Raw genomic sequence first — 21,605 nt, forward strand, 5'->3', positions numbered from 1 at the left:
TTAAGGACATCTTTCAGATCAAAGAGTAGAAATAAATTCAAACGTAGCATTTACAGATCTTTTGGCTCGCGGGGATCACATGAGAGAGAGAGAGAGATAGAGATAGAGATATAGATCTATATCTATATCTAGATAGATAGATAGATATAGATAGATATAGATAGATATAGATATATAGATATAGATATATAGATATATAGATAGATAGATATAGATAGATAGATAGATAGAGATAGATATAGAGATAGATAGATAGAGATATATCTATCTCTATATCTATCTATATATAGATATAGATATAGATAGATATAGATAGATATAGATATATAGATATAGATATATATAGATAGATATAGATATATAGATATATAGATATAGATAGATAGATAGATAGATAGATATAGAGATAGATATATCTCTATCTCTATCTATCTATCTATATCTATCTATATATAGATATATATATAGATAGATAGATATATAGATAGATATAGAGATATATCTATCTCTATATCTTTTTATCTCTATATCTATCTATCTATACATCTATCTATCTATCTATCTAGATATAGATATAGATAGATATAGATAGATATCTATAGAGATCTATAGATATCTATAGATATCTATAGATATCTATAGATATCTATAGATATATAGATCTCTATAGATATATATATGAATATGAATATGATGGATTACCAGGTTCCAGTAAATGCAACATTACATTTTAGGTCCTCTTCTGCTTTTATTATACATCTTAATATATTCACTACCGCTCTTATGTGGATGAAACACATAAAGAGCTTCTTTGATAGTCTGGATGATTGAAATCCTGAACAGCGAAACATTTCCTTAGACTAAATGATGCCACAGCTGGCGAAGCTCTATTAACATCCCAACTAAGGCACTTGGTCCTTTATCCACATATGTCCAAACAGTTGTTTAAAAATCTGGTGCAATTGCATTTAATCATTAGTTATTATTAATTGCTGGCTCTCTTCAACAGCGTCTTCTGTCCTGTCTTCCTCCCCTCGCTCCCCTCGCCTGGTTCTGCCAGAGGTTTCCTGCTAAAATGGAGTTTTTCCTTCACACTGTTGCCAGGTGCTTGTTCATCCAGGGATCACCTGATTGTTGAGGTGTTCCTCTGTGTTATTGTAGGGTCTTTAACCTACCTTTTTTTTTTTAAGTTTGTTTAGCTCAACAGTATATTACAGATTTTTTAACTCTGTATTTTGCCTCACTACCAGTGTCATCCTCCCAAAAGCTTGCAACCCCCCAATGATGGACACTTTTAAATTAGCTCTAAAGATCTACCTCCTCTTCACTTGCTTTTATGCGTCTTGCTATGTGAGTTTAGTGTTTTGAAACTGGTTTTTTGGAGCTCTTGAATGTAAATGCATTTGCCCAGAAAGCACTTTAGGTCAGTTGCAGTTGTTTTAAATATGCTATATAAATTAAATGAACATGCTGTGACTAGACAATAAGAAAAAGGACAACTTTAGAGGTATTTTATCAGGGAAGAAAAAACATTTTCAACTGCAATTACATTAACCTAAAAAGAATAAATTTGCAATGTATTTGTATCCAAGTACTGGAAGAGCCTGTTGTGTTAATGAAAGGGTCCACCAGATTCAGCAGTAGGCAGGCAGTTTGCTGTTGAAGGTTCAGCAGCTATAAAAGGACTGCTAAAGAAACAGGCTGACTCAAAATGCCAGCTGCTGTTGCTATTTAACTGGTGATATTCAGCATTTCAGGCTGAGAATTTATTCAGACGACATCGCAACTCAGCCGCTGAACGATGGGAATGTGTTGAGACTGGTCCTCTAGTGGAAGTTAAACATCGGTCAGGCTTTGCTGCTACTGGACAAAAGTCAGCATGAGATGCAGCTTTGCTAGAACTGTCCGGCCAAAGGTCAAAGGGGTCGCGCACGCATTACAATTGCATTGATCTGTATGTGTGTACGTGTGTGTGTGTGGTTTCTATGCTGCACCTGAAACGTGCCAAATCTAGAAGATCACTGTTGTGCTTGTGCCCGTGAGTGTGTCAGTACAGGCATGTGCTACATCTGACCATTTATCTTAGTATTTACCTTTAGACTGGCATTTACAGTGTTTTTCTAATCCCACAAACCACTCAAACCCAGCTTCTCAAAGCAAACTAACATGCTTTGCTGCTGTGCTAATATCTGCAAGTGGCATCTACATCTATGTGTCCGTCAGGTTTTTTTTTTTTATTATTATTATTTAGGAATGTATCTCTTTAATTAGCTGGGAAAAATACGAGTTAAAACCAGCTGCCTGAAATCTGAAAACAAATGTTCTGGTCTGACTGTACCATGGTGGTGGCAGAAGCCATGAGAACCACTCAGAAATTCCCTGATGGGAAAGAAAAACAAACAAAAAACACTTCTACAGTTTAGATTTTTATCAGCTGTTCAGCTAAAACAGTATATGCACACTGTGCAGTCACAAGCCTGCTGTTTTAAGGTTAAGCTTTTAAAAATAGATAGAAAATAAATTACAGAGTGCGTAAATCGGATGTGGACCAGGTTGTCTTTTTTCCCCTTTTCTTTTTTTCCCCTCATTTTCGTTTCAGAAGTGTTTTGTTTCTTTAGCTGAAACAGTGTACTGGTATTTTATACCTATTCTAAAACGATAAGGCATTTTACTTTTTTAAACATTAAAACATGGTTAGTTTTGATAAACAGTCTTGGACTGCTGTGGACTTTAAACCATAACAAGAACCTCCGTGAGCAGCAGATGCAGGCTGCTTAGTCATCACAGCTCCGTAGATATTCAAAGTGAGCCCAACAATTCACGCTTGTAAACAGCGGCGCACAAATCAATCCCCACTCAAGGTCCACTTTAGGGACGCACAGATTGTGAAATTGTTGCTCAGAACAATAATTTGGCTGATGACAGGGTTCTTTGTTTGTTTGTTTGCTTTTTTTGTTCGGATTTTATTTATACCAGCTTCTGAGGCAGGATAGCAGAGAAATCTTGTGCTGAGTGAACGCTCTCTGAACATTCGCCCAGCACAAAATGAATGTGACACAACACTGGTAAATGTCATCCTATTTGTCTTTAGGCCCACTGCAGTCTAGACAGCTTAGTTACAAACCTCACCTGCTGGAAATGTGCAGACCTCTTATATCATATAACTTAACTCTGTGATACTGACACATTAATGTACATTTACTGGAAAAAAAAAAAAGAATCTGCAGGCGTCTTTTTTGTATGTTTATAACATAGTGGGGCTTAACGACACAAAAAAGTTGGGATGCTGTGTAAAGTAAAGACAGAATGTAATGATTTATAAATCTAATAACCATTTTAAGGAGAAAAAAAAATTAGGGCTATTCTGTATTTAATGGCAGCAATGCGTCTTAAAAGGAGAGCAACAAAAGGAAGAAAGCTAAAAAGCACCAGCTGGAGGAAGACTGCAGCTAATCAGGTTAATTGGCAACAGGTGAGTGACGTGGCTGGGCGCAAAAAGAGGAAGACTTTGAAGATCTCATCATCGACAGCGATTGCACGAATCTGGAGAAATCTCTGTGCGCAAGGCCCAAAAATCAATATTCAGACAGCACTGCATTAAAAACAGATGAGCTCAGGAACACTTCACAGTGATTTCCATCCATAAATGCAGGTTAAAGCTCTACCACGCAGAAAAGAAGCTATATGTATTTAAATGTGAACATCAATGTTGAAAGGTATATTCAGGTTCTAGATTAACACGTGCTCTCCTCAAGATGAGGCTTTTCTTTCAGCTAATCCCTTGTACACTTCAACACGAAAATGCAAAATTGCACATTCCATTTATAACAAAAGAGTGTTGGAATGGCTGAACTGCAGTCCAGACCTTTGACCAGTATGTGTCTCATCATGAAACAAAAACAACACAGCAGATCCAGGAGTGTTGAGCAGCTGGAAGCCTCGATCGGACCTTCAGTCGCACAAAACTCCAGCAGCTGGTCTCGTCTGTTCCCAGATGTTTACAGGCTGCTGTTAAAAGAATCAGGGATGCTACACAGTAGTAAACAGGACCATTTCCCAACTTTATGAGTCATGCTGCTGCCATCAAATTCAAAATGACCATTTGATTTTCTCAAAGTCTGAGATCTGCAAACCATTGCATTCTGTTCTTACTTACATTTTACACAGCATCACTGCTTTTCTGGAATTGGGTTTCATCCATCCATCCATCCATGGATGGAATCATGTTTGTTCATATTTAAATCAATAGATTACAAACATACACATAAAGACATCTGCAGCTTCTCAGTTTTTTTCAGTGTATATGTGTTCTCCACATTTCAAGCAGATAAGGTTTCTAAACTAAAATCAAGACACTTCATACAGGGCAAACATGCCTGGGGTTTTCCCTCTGTAGAGTCTTTACACTAAAAAAATATAGAAAAATAGAGTCTTGAGATGACTGCTGTTGCGAATTATCTTTAAAAATTCAATTGAGTCAGAATTGAGTTTTGCAATAAAAGAGTCCTGCTTGTTGATTTACTATACCCAGAGAAAAGAAGAGGATAAATGACCTGGTTAAAACATCTGACTGTTGTCATATTAATGTTATTACAGCTTTATCAGAGCTGTGAGGTACATTTTTGTGTCCTTTTCAACAGTAGATACCATTTTGCCCTAAAACTGATCAGGTAAATGAAGTATGATCAGAAAGCAGTAGGAAAAAGCAAACAGGGTTTTGTCCTTTTTTAAACATTTTGCATGCTGTATTTGCCAAAATTACAACAGCAAGTTCAAGTATTTGATTAAATGGCATTTTCTCTGTCCGTATTTTAAAATAAATATAAAAAGTCAAGATCCAAACTGCTACATGGCATCAGTTACTGAATTGGCTTACACGTTAACCGCAGCAAAACGGATCATTTCCACCAACTTTCCAGTCATTAAAAGAAATGATAGAAGAATTAAAAACAAATGCAGCTTAATGAGATGGCAGAACACAGCTGGGATCACGAAACAGTCATTCATTCATTTCGCTGTCATTCATGCACACATATCACATCTGTCTGCTGAACTTAAACACAGTCATTTCACTTACAGTAGTTTGAATGTTGGATGAAAAAGAAAACAAAAACAATCAACAAGCATAGAAAATAAATGCAGCGTTATCTCACAATCACACGGGATGTCTGGTGTCCGCTACAACTTTCAAGCAACGCACGCACAGCCACGTCATTCGGTCGACGCGGCACAAACATCCTTCTATCCGTCAGCTTTTTTAAAAAAAAGAAAAAAGGGAAAAAATTTCAATGAGCTTGCATAGGGAAGCGTACAAAAGAAATGAGGCAAGGGGGCGGGGATGGTCAAAAGGTGCAGAGTTTTAAAAGTATGTACACGAGCAAAGAGATGTGCACCCTGTGTAGAGTCGACAAAACGACAAACTGAAGATAACAACCAAAAAAAAAAAGGAAAACAACATAAAATCGAGGCTTGACGGGCCCCTGTGCAGTGAGCGCGTGGGGCTCGTTAGAGGAAAACCGGTGAGCCGGGGCCTTACGAAGACTGCGGCAGTTTTAAAAACGGGGTTAAGTAGGTTGGTACACCTGTGCGCGTCTACCCCCGTGAGGAGGTGAGGGTGACTCAGCAATTGGAGAAAGTCTTAAAGTGAGCTCTGACTCTGGGAGTTCTTGATGTTCTTAATCTCCAGCTCCAGCTGTTTGATGCGTACGTCCCTCTGGTTGAGGAGCTCCCTCAGCCGCCTGATTTCCTCCTGCTGCTTGTGGAACTTCAACCGCAGCTGTGGACAAACACAGGCACAGGATAAGGAGTTAAATCACGGCTCTTGTGCCCACCGGAGACTCGGGGAACACGTCTGCCTCACTTTTAGGCTACAGGCTCAGTTAAACGTCTCTACTACAAACTGCTGCCGTCAAGGTAAAACAAGCCTCGAGTGGAGAAAAACAATAACTAGTGACACATTCACAGTAAGTGGGGTTTTAACGCTGCGGGCGTGCAGTTTTCCACCTGTTTTTACCCCAGCTTTATAATCAAAGATGTAACAGAAACCTGCTGAATCTGAATTTTATCAGTGCATCGTATTTCAAGATGGTACTTCAGTAAAAGCTTCTTTTAAATTTCACACCCGATGCCCTTCCTGATGCAAACTCCAAACGGATTTGTGCCTCCTCTTGTGATCTTGTGATAAGTAAATGTACTTAATATTTTCCACCACTCATTACTCATGATGGATTTAGTTTGTTGTGCCTCTTTGGCCTCACGTTAAAGCAGTCTGAACCTTCTGAGTGCCACGGCTTCTTCAGGTTTCCTAAAAGTAACTACACAGGACCTAAAAACAGCTCAGTGTCTTTAGCGTACTTTCAGAATTTCTCCTCATTTGTGTTTATATCTCTTTACTTGTAACAGTTTATCTTTTTCCAATGACACAACCTTAACTGAAGAATATCCTGGGACATGTACTCGACTTTCAGCGGATAAGTAACAAGTAGGACGCATTTCTATATTTCGAGTCCATTGTAAAGAATAACTGACTAGGATGCAACTAAATATAGCTCATATTGCTTTTACGTCTGCCTTTGTGTGTGTGTGTGTGGGTGTGAAAAAGCAAAACCATCCAGCACCTCATTCTCTGTTCTGGGAGGAGAGCAAAGTGTGGCATCTTCTCCGTTGGTGACGGGTGTCTGAATCCTGTCATCCACTGTGTGGCTGCTGTCCTCTTTGCAGCTGCTGTCCTCTTTGCTTTCTTTGGCTTCCAGTTGGTCCTGAATGTAAGCGAGCTGTAGCATGCACGGTCTGCCCTGAGACCTGCGAGTGTCTAGCGAGTTTTCCAGTGAGTTGCCCACTGCCTTCATGTCTGAGAAGGACTCTGCTATTTGACTTCCTGGCTTCAAAGACATTAGCAATGGACCTAGGAAACAAAGGATGCTGATCAGGGATTTAAAAATGGTAAATGGTAAATGGCCTGTATTTATATAGCGCTTTACTAGTCCCTAAGGACCCCAAAGCTCTTTACATATCCAGTCATCCACCCATTCAAACACACATTCACACACATTTAAACGCTCATTAGACAAGCTAAAAGACTATTGAAAGGATATTCCATTTACCCACATACAAGTGAAGCACCGGAATATCAAAGGTGACAAATAAATGCAATTTCAGAGGCTACTGGACACAAACAGATCTCACGCACAATCTTTCTTTACTTCTAACCTTTGTCCATGCCACCGAGCCACTCCTCTGCAGTCAGAGCAGGCCTGTTTCCAGCCGTCATTGGATAGAGGTCCTCTTGGTACGACTCCGACTGGAGACACGTGCACGGCAGATTCAGAAAAATATTCAACATTAGGTCTGTGAAATGTGTTCAATTTGGATGTTTGTTTTTCTTTGTGCAGTGGTGTCTGCCATTTTTGTGCAACACTTACCCTGCGGGGTACAATCATAGAAAGAGGCTCGATGAGACTCTTGATTGTCACCAGTTTGTAGAACCTGAAGATTTCACAGGAGCTCACATCGAGGCCTCGCTTCGGCATCACACCTGCAGGTTAACACACACAGACGCACACAGATTGTATTCATTCTATTTTCAGCATCAATATTAGTCAAGGTAAGATGTACTGTATTTATATGGGGACTCAAATCTTATTTTTTAAAAACACACTTTCCTCTGTCACCAGGAAATTCACCTGCAGGCAGAGCAGCAGGCAGTTAAAGGTTAACCTGTATCAGAGTAATTTTATAAAGCAGAGCCACTACAATTCCACTTCACTAAGTGCTTTGGGAATTTATAATATACATTTTAACCACAACAAACAGGTGAAATAACAAATCTATCAAGTGCACATGTGACTTTTTTGCTGCCTGTACACCTGACCTGAGCCACAACCCCTTCGATCAGCTGTTTTGGCTATGCAAATATTGGAGGCTTATTTGCACAGCAAATTTGCTTAAAGGTGCACAGTGTCATCACAGTAGGCGGAGTTTCCAAACAGGGTTCAACTGTCATGTCTTTTATTAACACTCACATTAGGAAATAATGTGTCGGTGACATTAATAAAGTTTAAAATTGAGCGCGTGTTTATGTGCATGTGTTCCTTACCCAGTCCTTTCTGAGGTAGTTGTGAGCGGTACTCTGTTAAGAAGTGAATGTATGGTTTTTCTGTGCTGATCTCATAGTACCTGATATTTCCATCACCCTAAAAAGATAAAAAGCGTAAGTCTCTGTAACAGTAACAAAGAATATTTTCTGTATGAAGCTTTTAATATGATTGTTATGATTTGTTTGGGGTTTTTTTTTAACATGTTTCAGAGTCCCACCTTCCCAGCAAGGTAGAGCATGTGTGTGTCGGGGTCGTAGAAAGGAAAAATGACCCCCGACGAACCGTCCAGGTTGTCTTCCAACAAAGGCGCGGACAGATCATCCTACAAACACACACACGAGGATCAAAAACGTGTTAAAACACAAGACCTACGCGGCGCTGATGTAAACAACATACAGAAAATATCAAACACTGACTGAAATCCAATGCTCCCTAAGAAGCACTCTGCAGCGGCGAATTAAAAACACTGAGCGCTCAATCCCTAATCCGAGCTTTGCCTTAATCCTCCACCCACGATACGCTCTAAATCATCACAACACGCCGGCCTGGCACACCAACTATTACTACTACTAGACTACTATGTGTGATGAGACTGGGTGATGACATAATCGCGATGTGACAAATAACTTTGGCTCCACTTGAACACGGGAATCAGTGAGCTGCTCAGGTAAACGTGCAGGGTTGCTGAACTGGTGCATTTCATCCACTAGGTGGCAGAGTTGCACTTGTGACAGGCTCGAGAGGTGTTTGGTAGTGAAGGAAGTATTCTGAGATATCATTAATACAACAACTTCTGACTTTACAAGAAAAAGAAATCCTCAAATGTTGCCAGAAAAACGCTACAAAAAATGTTTCCTTGTGCAAAAAAGGTCAGAACATGAACCTGGCTGCACATCAGATAATTTCACAGGTAAGAAAACTTTATCTCAAAGCTCAGGGGTTTAAATGATGTAGGCCAGGAAATGAAGCTGCCCAAAGTCATGACCTCTCCAATGGTGACGTAATATGCTGACCATTACTTCACTCGTGTTACTATTAATACTCTGTAAGCTTAGATTTCACTTATTTGTGGCCCTTCTGTTGTTGCCAATTTCCCGATTTCTCCTCCTCCTGCAGTCCTGCTAAATTCCCTGGATATAAGTGTTCAATATATTAAACTTAGTACAAATTATTCACACCAGCCTGACTATTTTTAGCCAAGACCGCCCAGGAACAGGGTGCTCTCATTATTCCAGCATCCAGACCAGCAGGTAAGCGCTGAGCTCACAATTACAATTGTTTACACGAATGCTTGTGCTGCGATATTTATTATCCAGAGTCTGTCCTGTCTTTGCAAATCCTCGTCAGAATGATCCTAATTTGATCAGAAATATCTACAAGTTTAACAAGTAATCGATGTGAGGAGTGTCGACTTACAAAAAAAACAAAACAAACATCCCCACCAGACATTTGCTGACATTAATGCTTTTCTTCATCAATTAGCTATTTCAATTAATATTCTATTAGTAATCATGTGTTCAATGTAAATAAACACGTGTGTGAGATCTCAAAAATGCCATTTTTACTATGAACATTTCTCTTTTTTTCCTCAACCTTTTGCTTTGCTACAAAAAACACAAAAGCTTTTTGTAAAATTGTGATATTTTGTTGCAAATGTCTTGCTGCATTGCTCTGTAACGTCTCTCACCTGATCCCACAGTGCTATCTGCCGATCATTGTAGCGCGACGTTCCCGACGTGAGAAGCATCTTGGTGTTTCCCAAGATCAGCACTTTATTGGCTCTGTGCGTCTTGCAGTTGCTTTCCTGCAAACGTGACATAGTACACATGATGTGCAGCATTAATCAGTGAACCCTGATGAACATTTATGCCACTTATAAGTCATATAAAGAGGTTTGTGTTACACTACTGGGATGTAATATGTGTAGGAGTTCCCTGACTGGGCAAAGGAAGCAAGAAAAGACTGATGAACAGTGTGTGAATCACTAGCTGGTGACCCGGTGGGCTGTGGGGCTACTCTGTTATCCAGGCCAGGCCAGAGGTATCAATTCTGGCTGTGTGGTGCTGGATGAGTGCCTGGGTGCCCACGCAGGGAGCGGAGGGGGCAGTAACAAGTAGGGAACTCCCACTTATGTAATATTTGCTGTGATGCTACTGTGGACCAAACGCAGGCTTACAGTTCAATAATTTTCTTTTACAAATGAGAGCCAATTTAGACAGATTGTCACATGGACTTTACGCTGGTCTGAACTTCCTACTGTTAAACGATACCATTTGCAGCTTCTGACTGAGGTAATTAAACTTAAGTCTGAGTCTTCCACCTAAAATCAAAGTGTTTAAATTCAGATCACTTGCTGTTTTCCCCCCATTACAAAAAAAGGGAAGATAAGAGAAGTGCACACGTGCACACAGCAGTACCCGCAGCAGCGTTCCAGAGCGCGACTCCATCAGGCGGACTTTCCTGTCCTTGCAGGTGGTAGCAAGAAGACTTCCATCTGTATTGAAAGACATGGACAAGACAACATCTGGGTGGTGACTGATGGTCCGCACGGGGTTCTTTATCACCGGCTCCGGACAGTCCAGGTTCCAGATCATTATCTGGAGGCGGAGAATCACACAGAGATCAACGCAGGTGGTTAGGCCAAGAAGTCAAACACATTAAAGGGTGGAAAGTAACTGGTGGTGTGCTACAAGTAAACCACTTTGTATCAAAAAACAACGATGCACTGACATCACCAACGTACAATTAAGCCGCTCAGAGGGCCGAGTAATTACAGAGAGTGGTACATAACGGTTGTGCGAATGGACATAACAGTGCATACTTTGCTTATCTCAAAGGAATTTGTGCTATTGCACTCAGCTGTGTGGATGAAAAGAGGCAGAATTGTTTAAACATGGGAGGCCAGCATGTGTGCAAATACAGGCAGTAACTGGAGCACGTATCTCTGGAGTTAAGACATCGCACCTACGGCCCAAAACGATCTGAATACTTAGGCTAACAAACAAAGTGCTCGTGATGCTGTGTAATGTAATATCTGAAATCTTTACAGGTCAGTTCAGTGTGAACTGCAGGGCTGCACTGTGACAGATAAGTGCTCTCGGTTTAGGTCACAGTGCTTTCGGAGTTCATGCCTCGTTATCTTATTGTCTATAAATGACTCCAGGCTTGTGTAAGAGGTGGTGTGTGTGTGTGTTACCTGGTAGTCATAGGCAGTACTGAAGAGGATGTTGTTAGCAGTTGGGTGCCACTCGATGAGGCCCACTCTGCGACTGTGACCCTGGAGCTCCTTCCACGGTACTGTAATGTTTTTATACACACCGTGAGGAGGGATTTCCCACACTTTAACCTACAAACACACACAAAGAGGACCAAATTGATGAAGATCCGTGCCAGAAAGAAACCATCTCTTTCTCAATCCACAAAGAACAGCCAACAGAGAAAGACATTTAAAAGAAATAGCCTGAAACTAGGTTTTTTCCTCTCTCTCTACAGTGATTTGTTCTGAGCATCTGCCAGGTCAGAGCTGAGGAATGTGAGGAATGACTTCTAGCTCCTTTCTGAAGGCTATAAAATGATCTCCCTGCTGCAACATGCTCAAATCCCATGAAAATGACAACACGTCAGTAAACCTCACTGAAAATGGACTCTGTGTGCGTTCCGGTGTACAAACCGTGGCGTCCTCGGAGCAGGAGGCGATGCAGCAGTCGTTGAAGGGATTCCATTTGATGTCTAACACGTTGCCCCTGTGGCCCGACACTCGAGGTTGCTGAGGGTCCACTTTACCCGTCTGGCAAAATTTAAAACACAAAACATGGACATTAGGGAAAAATCACAATATTTTTCCTCTTGGAAACAAAAGTGAAACCACTAATCAGCTGCTCGCTACACTGTGGAATGAGAAATCCTTCTCCTCACATATCCTGTTATGAATAATCGGGCCCCATCTTATCTCACAGACGGACGGACGCCCTCTCTACTTTTAAAGCTTACAGTTAGGGCTGATTCAGGTGACCTTGAACTTTAGTTATGCTAAAATAGGCCTGGGCTGCTGAGGTCTCCCATGATGCCCTGTGTGTTCCTTATTCACTCACCTTTTTTTCCACATTTATTTGTTTATACACCACTTTGCATTTAATCATTAGTTATCATTAATCTCCGTCTCTCTGCGTGTCTTTTGTCCCATCTTTCTCTCCACACCCCCAACTGCTCATGACAGATGGCTGCAACTCCCTGAGCCAGGTTCTGCTGGAGGTTTCTTCCTGTTAAAGGGGAGTTTTTCTTTCCCATGGTCACCAACTGCTTGCTCATAGGGAGATGTCTGATAGTTGGGGTTTCCTTTCTACTTTTGTAGGTTCTTTACTTTATAATATACAGCATCTTACACACACACACACACACACACACACACACACACACACACACACTGACACGAAATAATATAGGTCGGGTTGACGCAGCCCACAGTGACTTGAATGGCATGGAAAGTCGTAGTGTAGGGTTAAGAGGAGTTCCCGGTTAAGTTAGGATGCAGATTTCCCACAGAAGTCTAAATCAAGCTTTATCCTTTATCTACAGTAACTGGCATGTAGTGACCATAACCCGAGCTGCACAGAACCAACATATAGAGGAAGGAAAGAGACGAAAAACAAAAAAGGCAGCCTATTTAAAAACATGCAAAAATAACAATTTTGCACTATACTGTACATTAAAACAAACTGTGCCAGCAGTCCCCTGAAGTGCCCTTGAAGGTTATGTTTGTAAAAATCACAGAACTGGTGTCTGTAATTTCAGAGTTTTTTTGTTGCTCAATCCAAGAAGTCGAGCTGCCCACATAAAAAGCAGTTTCCTTGACCTCTGTGCAGCCTTGTTACAGAGTTTGGAGAGCTCAGGCTGCCTCTATATACTTCTAACAGCTGAACTTTTTCTTTTGGCCAATTGTGGGCAGTGATATAACCTATCGACGTTAAACTGAGTGAATGTATGATAGAATAACATTAGCATTCACCTGGAGTTGCGTTTGTCGTCAGCCAGTGAATTCAACTGTTTTTGTTTGGGGGGGGTTTTCTCTACCAACTCCTCTGGGAAAATATCGGGATTTAGCTGCTAAGTGATGCTAAATAGGCAGTCAGCTATGTTAAAACCTAAAACTGATGAGAAATTAGAACAAAACACGAACAACAAAAGCCCAGACAGGCACTAAAAGACGTAGACTTTTGCTTTAATCTGAGTGAAACTGCAGATTTGGCGTTAATATCTGCAGGTCTGCCTGTATAAACATCTTCTTACGCACTGAGTGAATTTGGTGCTTATAAGTATTCCATCTATTTAGTCACAGCTCATCATAAACAGACTCATAATGGACAATTTTAAAAAAAAAAGAAAAAAGAAATCAAACCAGGAGAGCCAACATTTCAGTCTGAGATGCTGCTGCATTATGCAGCTAAGTAATCTGTAATGTAGCAACTCCACACCAGATTTTTCTTTTCCCCTTTACTTTGAGACTTGTACCTTGTGGCTACAACCACACTCGAGTGACATCCCTTGAGGAGGTTTATGAGAGCTGCCTCTGGAACCACCAAAGGTAAGTGAAAATTCCATGTATCTAAACACGACGTGCTAACATGTGCAGGTTAGGGTGGGTATTTTCATTCAAGAAAAAAAGCCAACTCTACATGACAACATGACAACTAACTACTCAGACTGAAGGTGGAATTACACTAACTGTTTTTAACAGACACACACACCCAGTGATACTCGTACAACGCGGAAGATTTTCCGCCTCAACAAGCCGGCTAATTGTTCCATTCGTATAAGCCGAAGCTCCTTTAAACTGACATTCCTGCTCAATAATCTAGCCTGTAGGTGCGTAAGGTGTGTTTGAAACAAGAAAATGACGTAACCATTATTTAAACTTCCAGCGAGCCCAACGCATGCACGCAAAAAAGTATTACATCTGCTCCTGTTTTTATATGCATTAACTACTTTCGTCACAGAACAACAGCTCATCTGTAACAGGCAGAGGTGGGATGTGGAGGCGATTGAGGGGAGGGAGTGCTGAAATTTCACATCCTTTGAATAGTGAAACGGAGGGGAAGAGAGGGGTCAGAACGTGAGTTATGTCATTCCTAAGCTCCTATGCAACTCTTACCCATGCCAGGAGGATGGTGATAACTCAAACTGAGAGGCAAAGTAAAGAGAGGTGTGGAGCTTGATGAATCCCTCTGGACTGGAGATGTACAGAGAGACAGAGGATCTGTTTAGAACGTGAGGGCCGACTTTTATTTGTTCTGCTGTTGTGGCTGACATCAGCAGTGGATGTCATAACACGCATAAATCATGTGTGAAAGAGTGAAGGGGGAATGAGACAGACTAATGATGTGATATTTAGGTTGTAGCACATGAGCAGCCAGGGTTGTACTTTATTTAGAGATTCTTCAGGCTGTGTTAATGCTGAGCTATTTATAATCAGACCCAGGTGTGTATATCCATGCAGGGAGAACAAAAAAGAAGAAAGAGATGGTGAACAATTAGCAGAGACAATTCTGCCCTCCAAAACGTTCACTTTATCTGAGGTTAGAAGAAAAATGCTGAGAAGCGAGAGCTTTTTGGCTGATCTTTGCTCAAACATGTGCGAAATCTTTAGCGTGGTGAAAGTTCAGAAGGGCCATTTTGTTTTTGAATATATCTGTGAAACCAGAAAAGGAACAATCACGCGAATCCATTTTGAATATCACTACAGTCTATAGTGCTCTCAGAACAGTTTTTTCAATAAATTTGGATAATGCAACCCTTGTGCTCTCTTGGGAAACAAGTTAAAGTTTGAAGAAATTGATTAAAAAAAATTCAGACATCTGGGAAACCTTTTTAAAACAGCCTAAAAAAAATGAAGAAAAAGAAAGCGATGGAAAAATTGTTTGATTTTTTTTGTGTGGAAATCCTCATTTGTTTGATATGGCCTCAATCACGCATGCTGGCGATCTCCTAGCAACCACTGGTCGCTAAAAAAGAACTGTGCTTTCCTCAACTGGCTGCCGAGTGGTTGCTGAAGGTCACGTGCTGTTGCTAGGTGGCATTGGTCACAAAGAAAGTGCTGCACGAATTCCTTTAGTTACTAGCGTATTCCCACAGTCGCCTGTAGTTTGCATAGAAGGCGCAGACTTGTCTGCAAACACTCTTCAACTACTCACCAAGTGGTAGTGAAACTGTGAAAATGTAACACAAACAGGAAATGCAGACCATGTCAAGTACCCTCTTTGTGACTGATCTCACCCAGCAACCACTTGCAAACCAGTTGGGGAATACACATTTTTCCCTAGCATTTGTTGCTTGCCAGGAGGGCCCTGACCTGTCTGTAGATCTGCATGTCTGAGGCCTTAGATATTAACAGCAATGTGACATTATTCTAAGGAACAACTAATGCTCATACAGTTAATCCAGTGTTTTCTTTATTCTAATAACTGAGATCATGTTTGTTTGCTTTTGCCTTCAATTTATCAACAGTAAGAGATGAAGCTGTCTATGCCATTGCTAGTCAAAAGAAGCAATTTTTAAGAACCACATTAAAGTGAACTTTTTCACTTTATCTTCTGAGAAATGTGACAAGTTAAGAGACAGCATTTCTGCAGACCAACTACCTGTACACCTAAAATCTCTTCCATAATGTCACAACGTTTTGCTCACTGTTTTTTGTTTAATATATGGACTTCATCTGTAACCCAGCCAAAAAAATCCTCAGATTTGCTGAGATGTTGTTTCATTGGGACAACAGCTGCCACTTAGAAATAAAGCAGACACACAGTATTTGAGTCATTCCTAACTAGGAGTCAGAGGTGCTCAGTTTATGTCTTTTGTCTGACTGGAACAACACAAGTGGGAAAAAAAATGGCACCTTATTCTTGTGTCTTCTCTGCATTATGAGGTAAATGCTGACATACTGCTCATGTCATGGCTCATGCCTGTGAACCTGATGCGAGGTACAGATACTCACATGATGGACAGACAGGACCAAGAAGGCCCCTCCTCCAGCACACTCAGTGATGACAGCCAGGAAACGTGGGTTGATCGCACAGAAGCTGTTGTCCTGCACACTGCGTGTGATTGGCACGCCATCAAAGCAGTTCTCCTTGGTGGCAGCTTTACCAAACACGTGGCGGAACTTGGAGCTGCGGTACTGAGGACGCCATGTCATCTGAGGGAAGGGCGAGGAGAAGAGAGGTCAGCCAAGGAGAGCCATCCATCGCACAGTTATGAAGACAGAGGATTTTATAGGCACTAAGTCTCCTGGTCCACAAGCACAGGAGGGTATTATTTAATGGTAGATGTAATAAGACAGGGAATTGATAACAAAACTAACACTCGCTGCTCCATAAGAAGTGCAAAATTAAAAAAAACTCTTAGAGCGTTCGCCTTATCTCATACTTTGTGACACAGACCTTTCAGATCAAAGCAGCGATGGCTTCACTGGTAAACCATAAAACAATAAAAGCAGCACAGATTTTATTTCAGTATCAGAGGTGGTCAGTCACGTCTCAGATAAAAAGCATGACACAAAAACCAGCGTGTTAAAGTATAAACAATAAAATAAAAACATGTTCTGCAGGGTTACTGCAGCATCTATGGACCATCAAACAAACAGTAAAAGGGGGGTTAACTTAATTAAGGAATGACACCATATGCATCATGGCAGACGGATGTATGAAGGGTTGCTCTTTAACCAAAATATAGTTCTCAAACTCACTGACAGAAAGTGTACACTAAACATCATTCAAAGGAATTAAAAACCGCTTTGAAGGTAGAAAAAATTATTTTCTGTTGTAAACAACAAAAACGTTTTTACCTCAAATATCTGCTAATGACTTTTTTCTAACTTATGTGGGCCATTTTGCCCCTATTTAATATGAACTAGGTGCACATAGGTAGGAAAAGTGGGGTTAAAGATCAATAACATGAGCAAAGAGACAAGTCCACCAGGGAAGTCTGCTGTCTACAGTCCATGTAAGTATGCACCATCAGCTCTATCTATTCCAAAATATGTGCACTGACTTTATCACGTCCCAGGTCCCAGTCACGCAAGCCTACAGACTCGTTAACAACCAGTCGCTAGTGTAAAATGTGTATTCCCCGAATGGTTACAGTGGTTGGTGGCAATCATTGTTAAATCCATTGCTAAAACACTAAAACTCAAATAGGCCTATAGACCAGTCAGTGACCCCTTCACTCAACCACCAGTCGCTATGGAAAAGTGTATACTCCTGGATCTGTTGGGGAGTGGTGGCTCGAATTTGCTTGTGTGAAAATCGCTGCACCAAAAACCTCCTTTTGGTCACTATCAGGTTACCAAGGTTGCTAGTAGTTTGCATGGAAAAGAACTTGCAAATTACTCAGAGTGGTAGTGAAATGGACACAGTTTCCCTTCAAAGAAAAAGCTGCACCTTTACCACTACAGCAGTAATGCACAACTTTTACTCTGAGGTCAAACCATCTCTTTTTCCGGTTAGTATCACATTTTTTCAACTTTTACTGCCGCTTGCAGAGTAATGAGAGTATCTATTGGTGACCGTGGTATCCTGCCAGCAACTAAAACGATCACATGGTGGGTTTTGGATCAGAACCCTCTATGCAACGAGGTAGCATGTTACTTTACTAAATTTAGTAATTATATTAATTACTATTACATTGTTACTTTCAAGGAATACCCATGTTTCCCTAGCGACCAGTGGTTACCGGGTAGATCACTGATTGGACTTGTGGCCTGTGCGACTGAGGCATTAACGTAAAATGTCAAGTAGGACAAAGAGGGAAAATACTCAGGTCAACCTCAGGACACAAGCTGTCTCAAGCCAAAAGTGCATAACTTGTGGCGTTCCACAGGGTAGTATTTTAGTCCCATTTTTATTACCATTACGTGTTAATGGATGTAGGTTTTGCTTGTTTTTATATGCCAATTATTTAGCGTTTCTTTTCCAAGGAGACTGTGGCTAAACAATTTCTGAGCAAACCGCCCGGCAGTAACTGGTAGATAACTTCTCACTTCATTTGGAAATAGGCTACAGTGCTTGGGTTCCATGTAATAAGTCAGCACAACGTATTAAATAATGATGTAATGAAACAAGTCCACAAACAGACACATCATCATTTTATTGTTTTTTGGCCATTTAAGGTCGGTGTACTTCTAGCGAGCATCCAAACTACAATATAAAAACAGTATGTAGTGCTCTCCATGTTAGTACTTCAAAGCATCCAAGAAAGAGTTACATCTAAAAATAGATAAAGACACCACTGAGCTACTGAACATGAACGAAATGTATCAAGGTAGAAAATGTGAGCAGCTCAGAGCTTCGTTTTTAACAACCATCTTTGATCTATTTTAAGCACATCTGGTTTTATTTTTAGGCTTATAAAGCTAGTTATGAAAGGCTAACTAGAAGTGTAACAATCTACCTACTGGAAATGGTTGGGAGAACATTTTCACTTTCGCTTTTGTTTCATATGAGCTCATCTGTGTATATGTTGTGAATGACAATATCCGCAGTAAAGATTTTAATTGTATTTGTATCACATACACATTCTTTTTCCTAACCAGTGTCATCAAAATGTATTACAGCTCTCAATAAAGTCTACTACACTTAATGTATGAGGAGTGAAAAACCTGCAATACTTTCCCAATCCGGACTCTCTTTTTAGCCGCTTCCCCTTAAGCCAGTCGATGCATATGTCATTATTGTGAGAGATAAGTGGCTCTGCTCCACTGGGACGAGGTCTGGCCAGCCAGCATGTCTGCTCTGCTGCTCTGGCTGGCTTTCCGCCTGCCTGCTGCATGGTCATTACTTATGAATTAGGGGTGGAGGCGGCTGATGGACAAGAACGCAAAAATGGATTCAACCAACAAAGTATAGTAAATGGAGAGAGCGATTAGAGAGCTACAGGAACATCGAAGAACAAGAACAACAGCAGTAGGAGGTGGAGGTATAAACCCATTACAGGTTTGTGTTTTCCTACAAATCGCACCTACAGCAAATCTTGTCACTGAAAACAGTGACATCATGCTCCTGTTTTATGTGGACTGCCCTCTGGTTTTTCACATGATGGCTAAATAAATACATGGTGAGCATGATGCAGGTGTGGCTGGAAAGAGGCCGAGGAAGGATTTAGACCAACAGAAGGAAAAAAATCAGGTTTAGAGAAAGCAAAAAGAAAGGAAAGAAGAATGCTACAGAGGTGTGGAGCATGACTTCATGGCTCAGTTTACCCTTCCACCTCTCACCTCCTAGCCCGAGGCCGTCACAGAGAGCCTCGTACTGCCACACGGGAACCTGAGAAGGATTTAAACTACTCAGGTGTTTAAGACTCTGATTGCCACTCAGGCGTTCATCAGTCACATCCATGACTGCGATTACCACAGTTACCTTGTCAGCAATTGCTGCAATAACAAAAAGACATTCCGCTCATCCTCAACCTAAATGCTTAAAATAGAGTAACTTGAAAAATGGTGTCTCTTTTCTTTTGCTAAAGCTTCTCCTAAAATTGATCACAGATAAACTCATTCATCTAAAATATCCAGATTTTTCACAGGGCCACGTGATGCATTTTCAAATCTTATCCAGTCCAGTTTAATTTTTATTTTTTTATTATAGCAGATGCAAAAAGAAAAGAAAAAAAAAAAAAAGCAGCAAATCTGGAAGATACTTGAACAAGCAAGTTTGAAGTCTGAGTCTGCAGCTGTGAGGGCAGCTCTGTGAGCAGTTACTTTAATAATAAAAATAATAACGGATTGCATTTATATAGTACTTTTCAAGGAACCCAAAGCGCTTTTTACAATTCCACTATTCATTCACTGTCACATTCACACTCTGGTGGAGGCAAGCTACGGTTGTAGCCACAGCTGCCCTGGGGCAGACTGCCATATCGTGCCATCGGCCCCTCTGGCCAACACCAGTAGGCGGTAGGTGAAGTGTCTTGCCCAAGGACACAACGACCAGGACAAAGAGCCCAGGGACAGACCCCCTGAGCCACGGTCGCCCTCACTTTAGGAGTTCATATGCTAAAATGCAAGAGCAGATGCTATATTGCTTACACACACACAGAGAGTATAAAAATGCTGAAATAATTTAAAGCAAAATAAAGCAAGAGGCTCTTCATAAAATTGTGACCATGTGAGATATACATTTGGACCAAATTTAATCCAGAAACACCTCCTGGTTTTGATAGAAAAGCCGTGAACACCCACAAAAAGTTGATGCCAGTCCACTCACTGGAATAACGGTTAATATACAGTACATGTCTAAATTAACTGTGATATAAAAAAAAAATGAATGGAAACCATCTTACAAGGGCTTTAATTAAACCAGTAGGATTATTTTACTATTACCGTTCCCTGCTGTGCACTCCCCTCACTCAATCTGACCGCTGTCTCTGAAGACGAGCCCGCGTAATGCATCCGTCAGCCAGCCTGAACCACACACTCGACCTGTTCGTAAAGCGTGTGCAAAAGTGAGATTGTCGCTCAGTTCATCATGGAAAAATGACTCAGCCCCACCATACCAACGCATGATGCTCAACTAGCCCCTCTGATAAAACCCACATTTTTCATTTCGAGCAGTGACTGTATTAAAAAAAAAACAAAAAACAAAAAAACCAAAAAAAAACCACCCTGAAACATTATTTTTGGTGGAGCTATAATTTCAGATCACGTGTATTCGTTTATGGCTGTGCTACAGTATTGTTTGATCCATTTGTGTTGTTGGTAAAATGACACATCATGAGACTGAGAAAAGAGAAGAAAAAAACCCAAAACTGTGGACTGACGGTTTAAAAATTAGCCCATGTTTGGGGGCTAATGCTCAGGTCCTGCTCTACTATACAACTGTCATTTTAGCCCATTGTTAGGTGGGTGCCAAGAAAATCATGGTGTCATAATACATTATATATAATCATATTATTCAAATTTTGTGGATATAAATTAGAGGTGACTGTTGTAAGATGTGTGTTAACTCCTGATCACGTAGTAGGTTCACAGACAGAGATTTAGTGTATTAATATCAGATACTGTAATCAAATCACTTAAAAAATACATATTTTCCAAGTTATTTTTGCTGTAGGTCGTGCACACTGTGCTACAGTGCGAGTTACGTAACTTCTAAAACTGCTAGTTGAAAGTTGTTCCCCACACACTGTAGTAACTTTAAAAAACAATGTTTGTATAGTTATAGTTCCATGTTAAAGTATGGACTGCTTAAAGTAGTTTAAATATTAAATTAAGTTGAAACACTGAAAACATGACAGATGGCACCGCTAAAGCTTATCTCACAGATTCGTTGATGTCTGAAGGTGGAAGCTTAGTTTTGAAAACAAATTCATGGTGATTATCAGGTTTTTATGACATCTATTCTGCTCTATCTGCTCCGTAACAAAAAACCTGTTAACTTCCTTACTGGAAGTTAAATAAACCGAACTGTAAATATGCCAGACAGCCATAAAGGTGTGAGGGGAATTCAGTCATAGAACTGTTAT

At 40.6% G+C, this 21,605-nt stretch overlaps 1 protein-coding gene across 3 annotated transcripts in view; it reads right to left on the reverse strand.

Moving 5' to 3' along the window:
* Nucleotides 1-2,566: 2,566 nt before the first annotated feature.
* coro2aa (coronin 2Aa) overlaps nt 2,567-21,605 on the reverse strand; it is a 52,018-nt gene continuing 32,979 nt past the window's right edge. For all 3 annotated transcript variants that reach the window (XM_042225057.1, XM_042225058.1, XM_005932364.3), the window contains 11 exons: nt 16,084-16,284; nt 11,767-11,883; nt 11,293-11,442; nt 10,514-10,693; nt 9,784-9,900; nt 8,314-8,418; nt 8,096-8,192; nt 7,422-7,534; nt 7,210-7,300; nt 6,618-6,904; nt 2,567-5,776 (listed from right to left, as the gene is read on the reverse strand). In XM_042225057.1, coding sequence (XP_042080991.1) covers nt 5,639-5,776; nt 6,618-6,904; nt 7,210-7,300; nt 7,422-7,534; nt 8,096-8,192; nt 8,314-8,418; nt 9,784-9,900; nt 10,514-10,693; nt 11,293-11,442; nt 11,767-11,883; nt 16,084-16,284 — 1,596 coding nt within the window. In that variant the 3' untranslated portion in view covers nt 2,567-5,638. The remainder of the gene's footprint in view (nt 5,777-6,617; nt 6,905-7,209; nt 7,301-7,421; nt 7,535-8,095; nt 8,193-8,313; nt 8,419-9,783; nt 9,901-10,513; nt 10,694-11,292; nt 11,443-11,766; nt 11,884-16,083; nt 16,285-21,605) is intronic.

This window comes from Haplochromis burtoni, unplaced genomic scaffold (genome assembly GCF_018398535.1).
Source record: "Haplochromis burtoni strain Fernald_Lab_line unplaced genomic scaffold, NCSU_Asbu1 Contig_158, whole genome shotgun sequence".
In the NCBI taxonomy this organism is placed as follows: Eukaryota; Metazoa; Chordata; class Actinopteri; order Cichliformes; family Cichlidae; genus Haplochromis; species Haplochromis burtoni.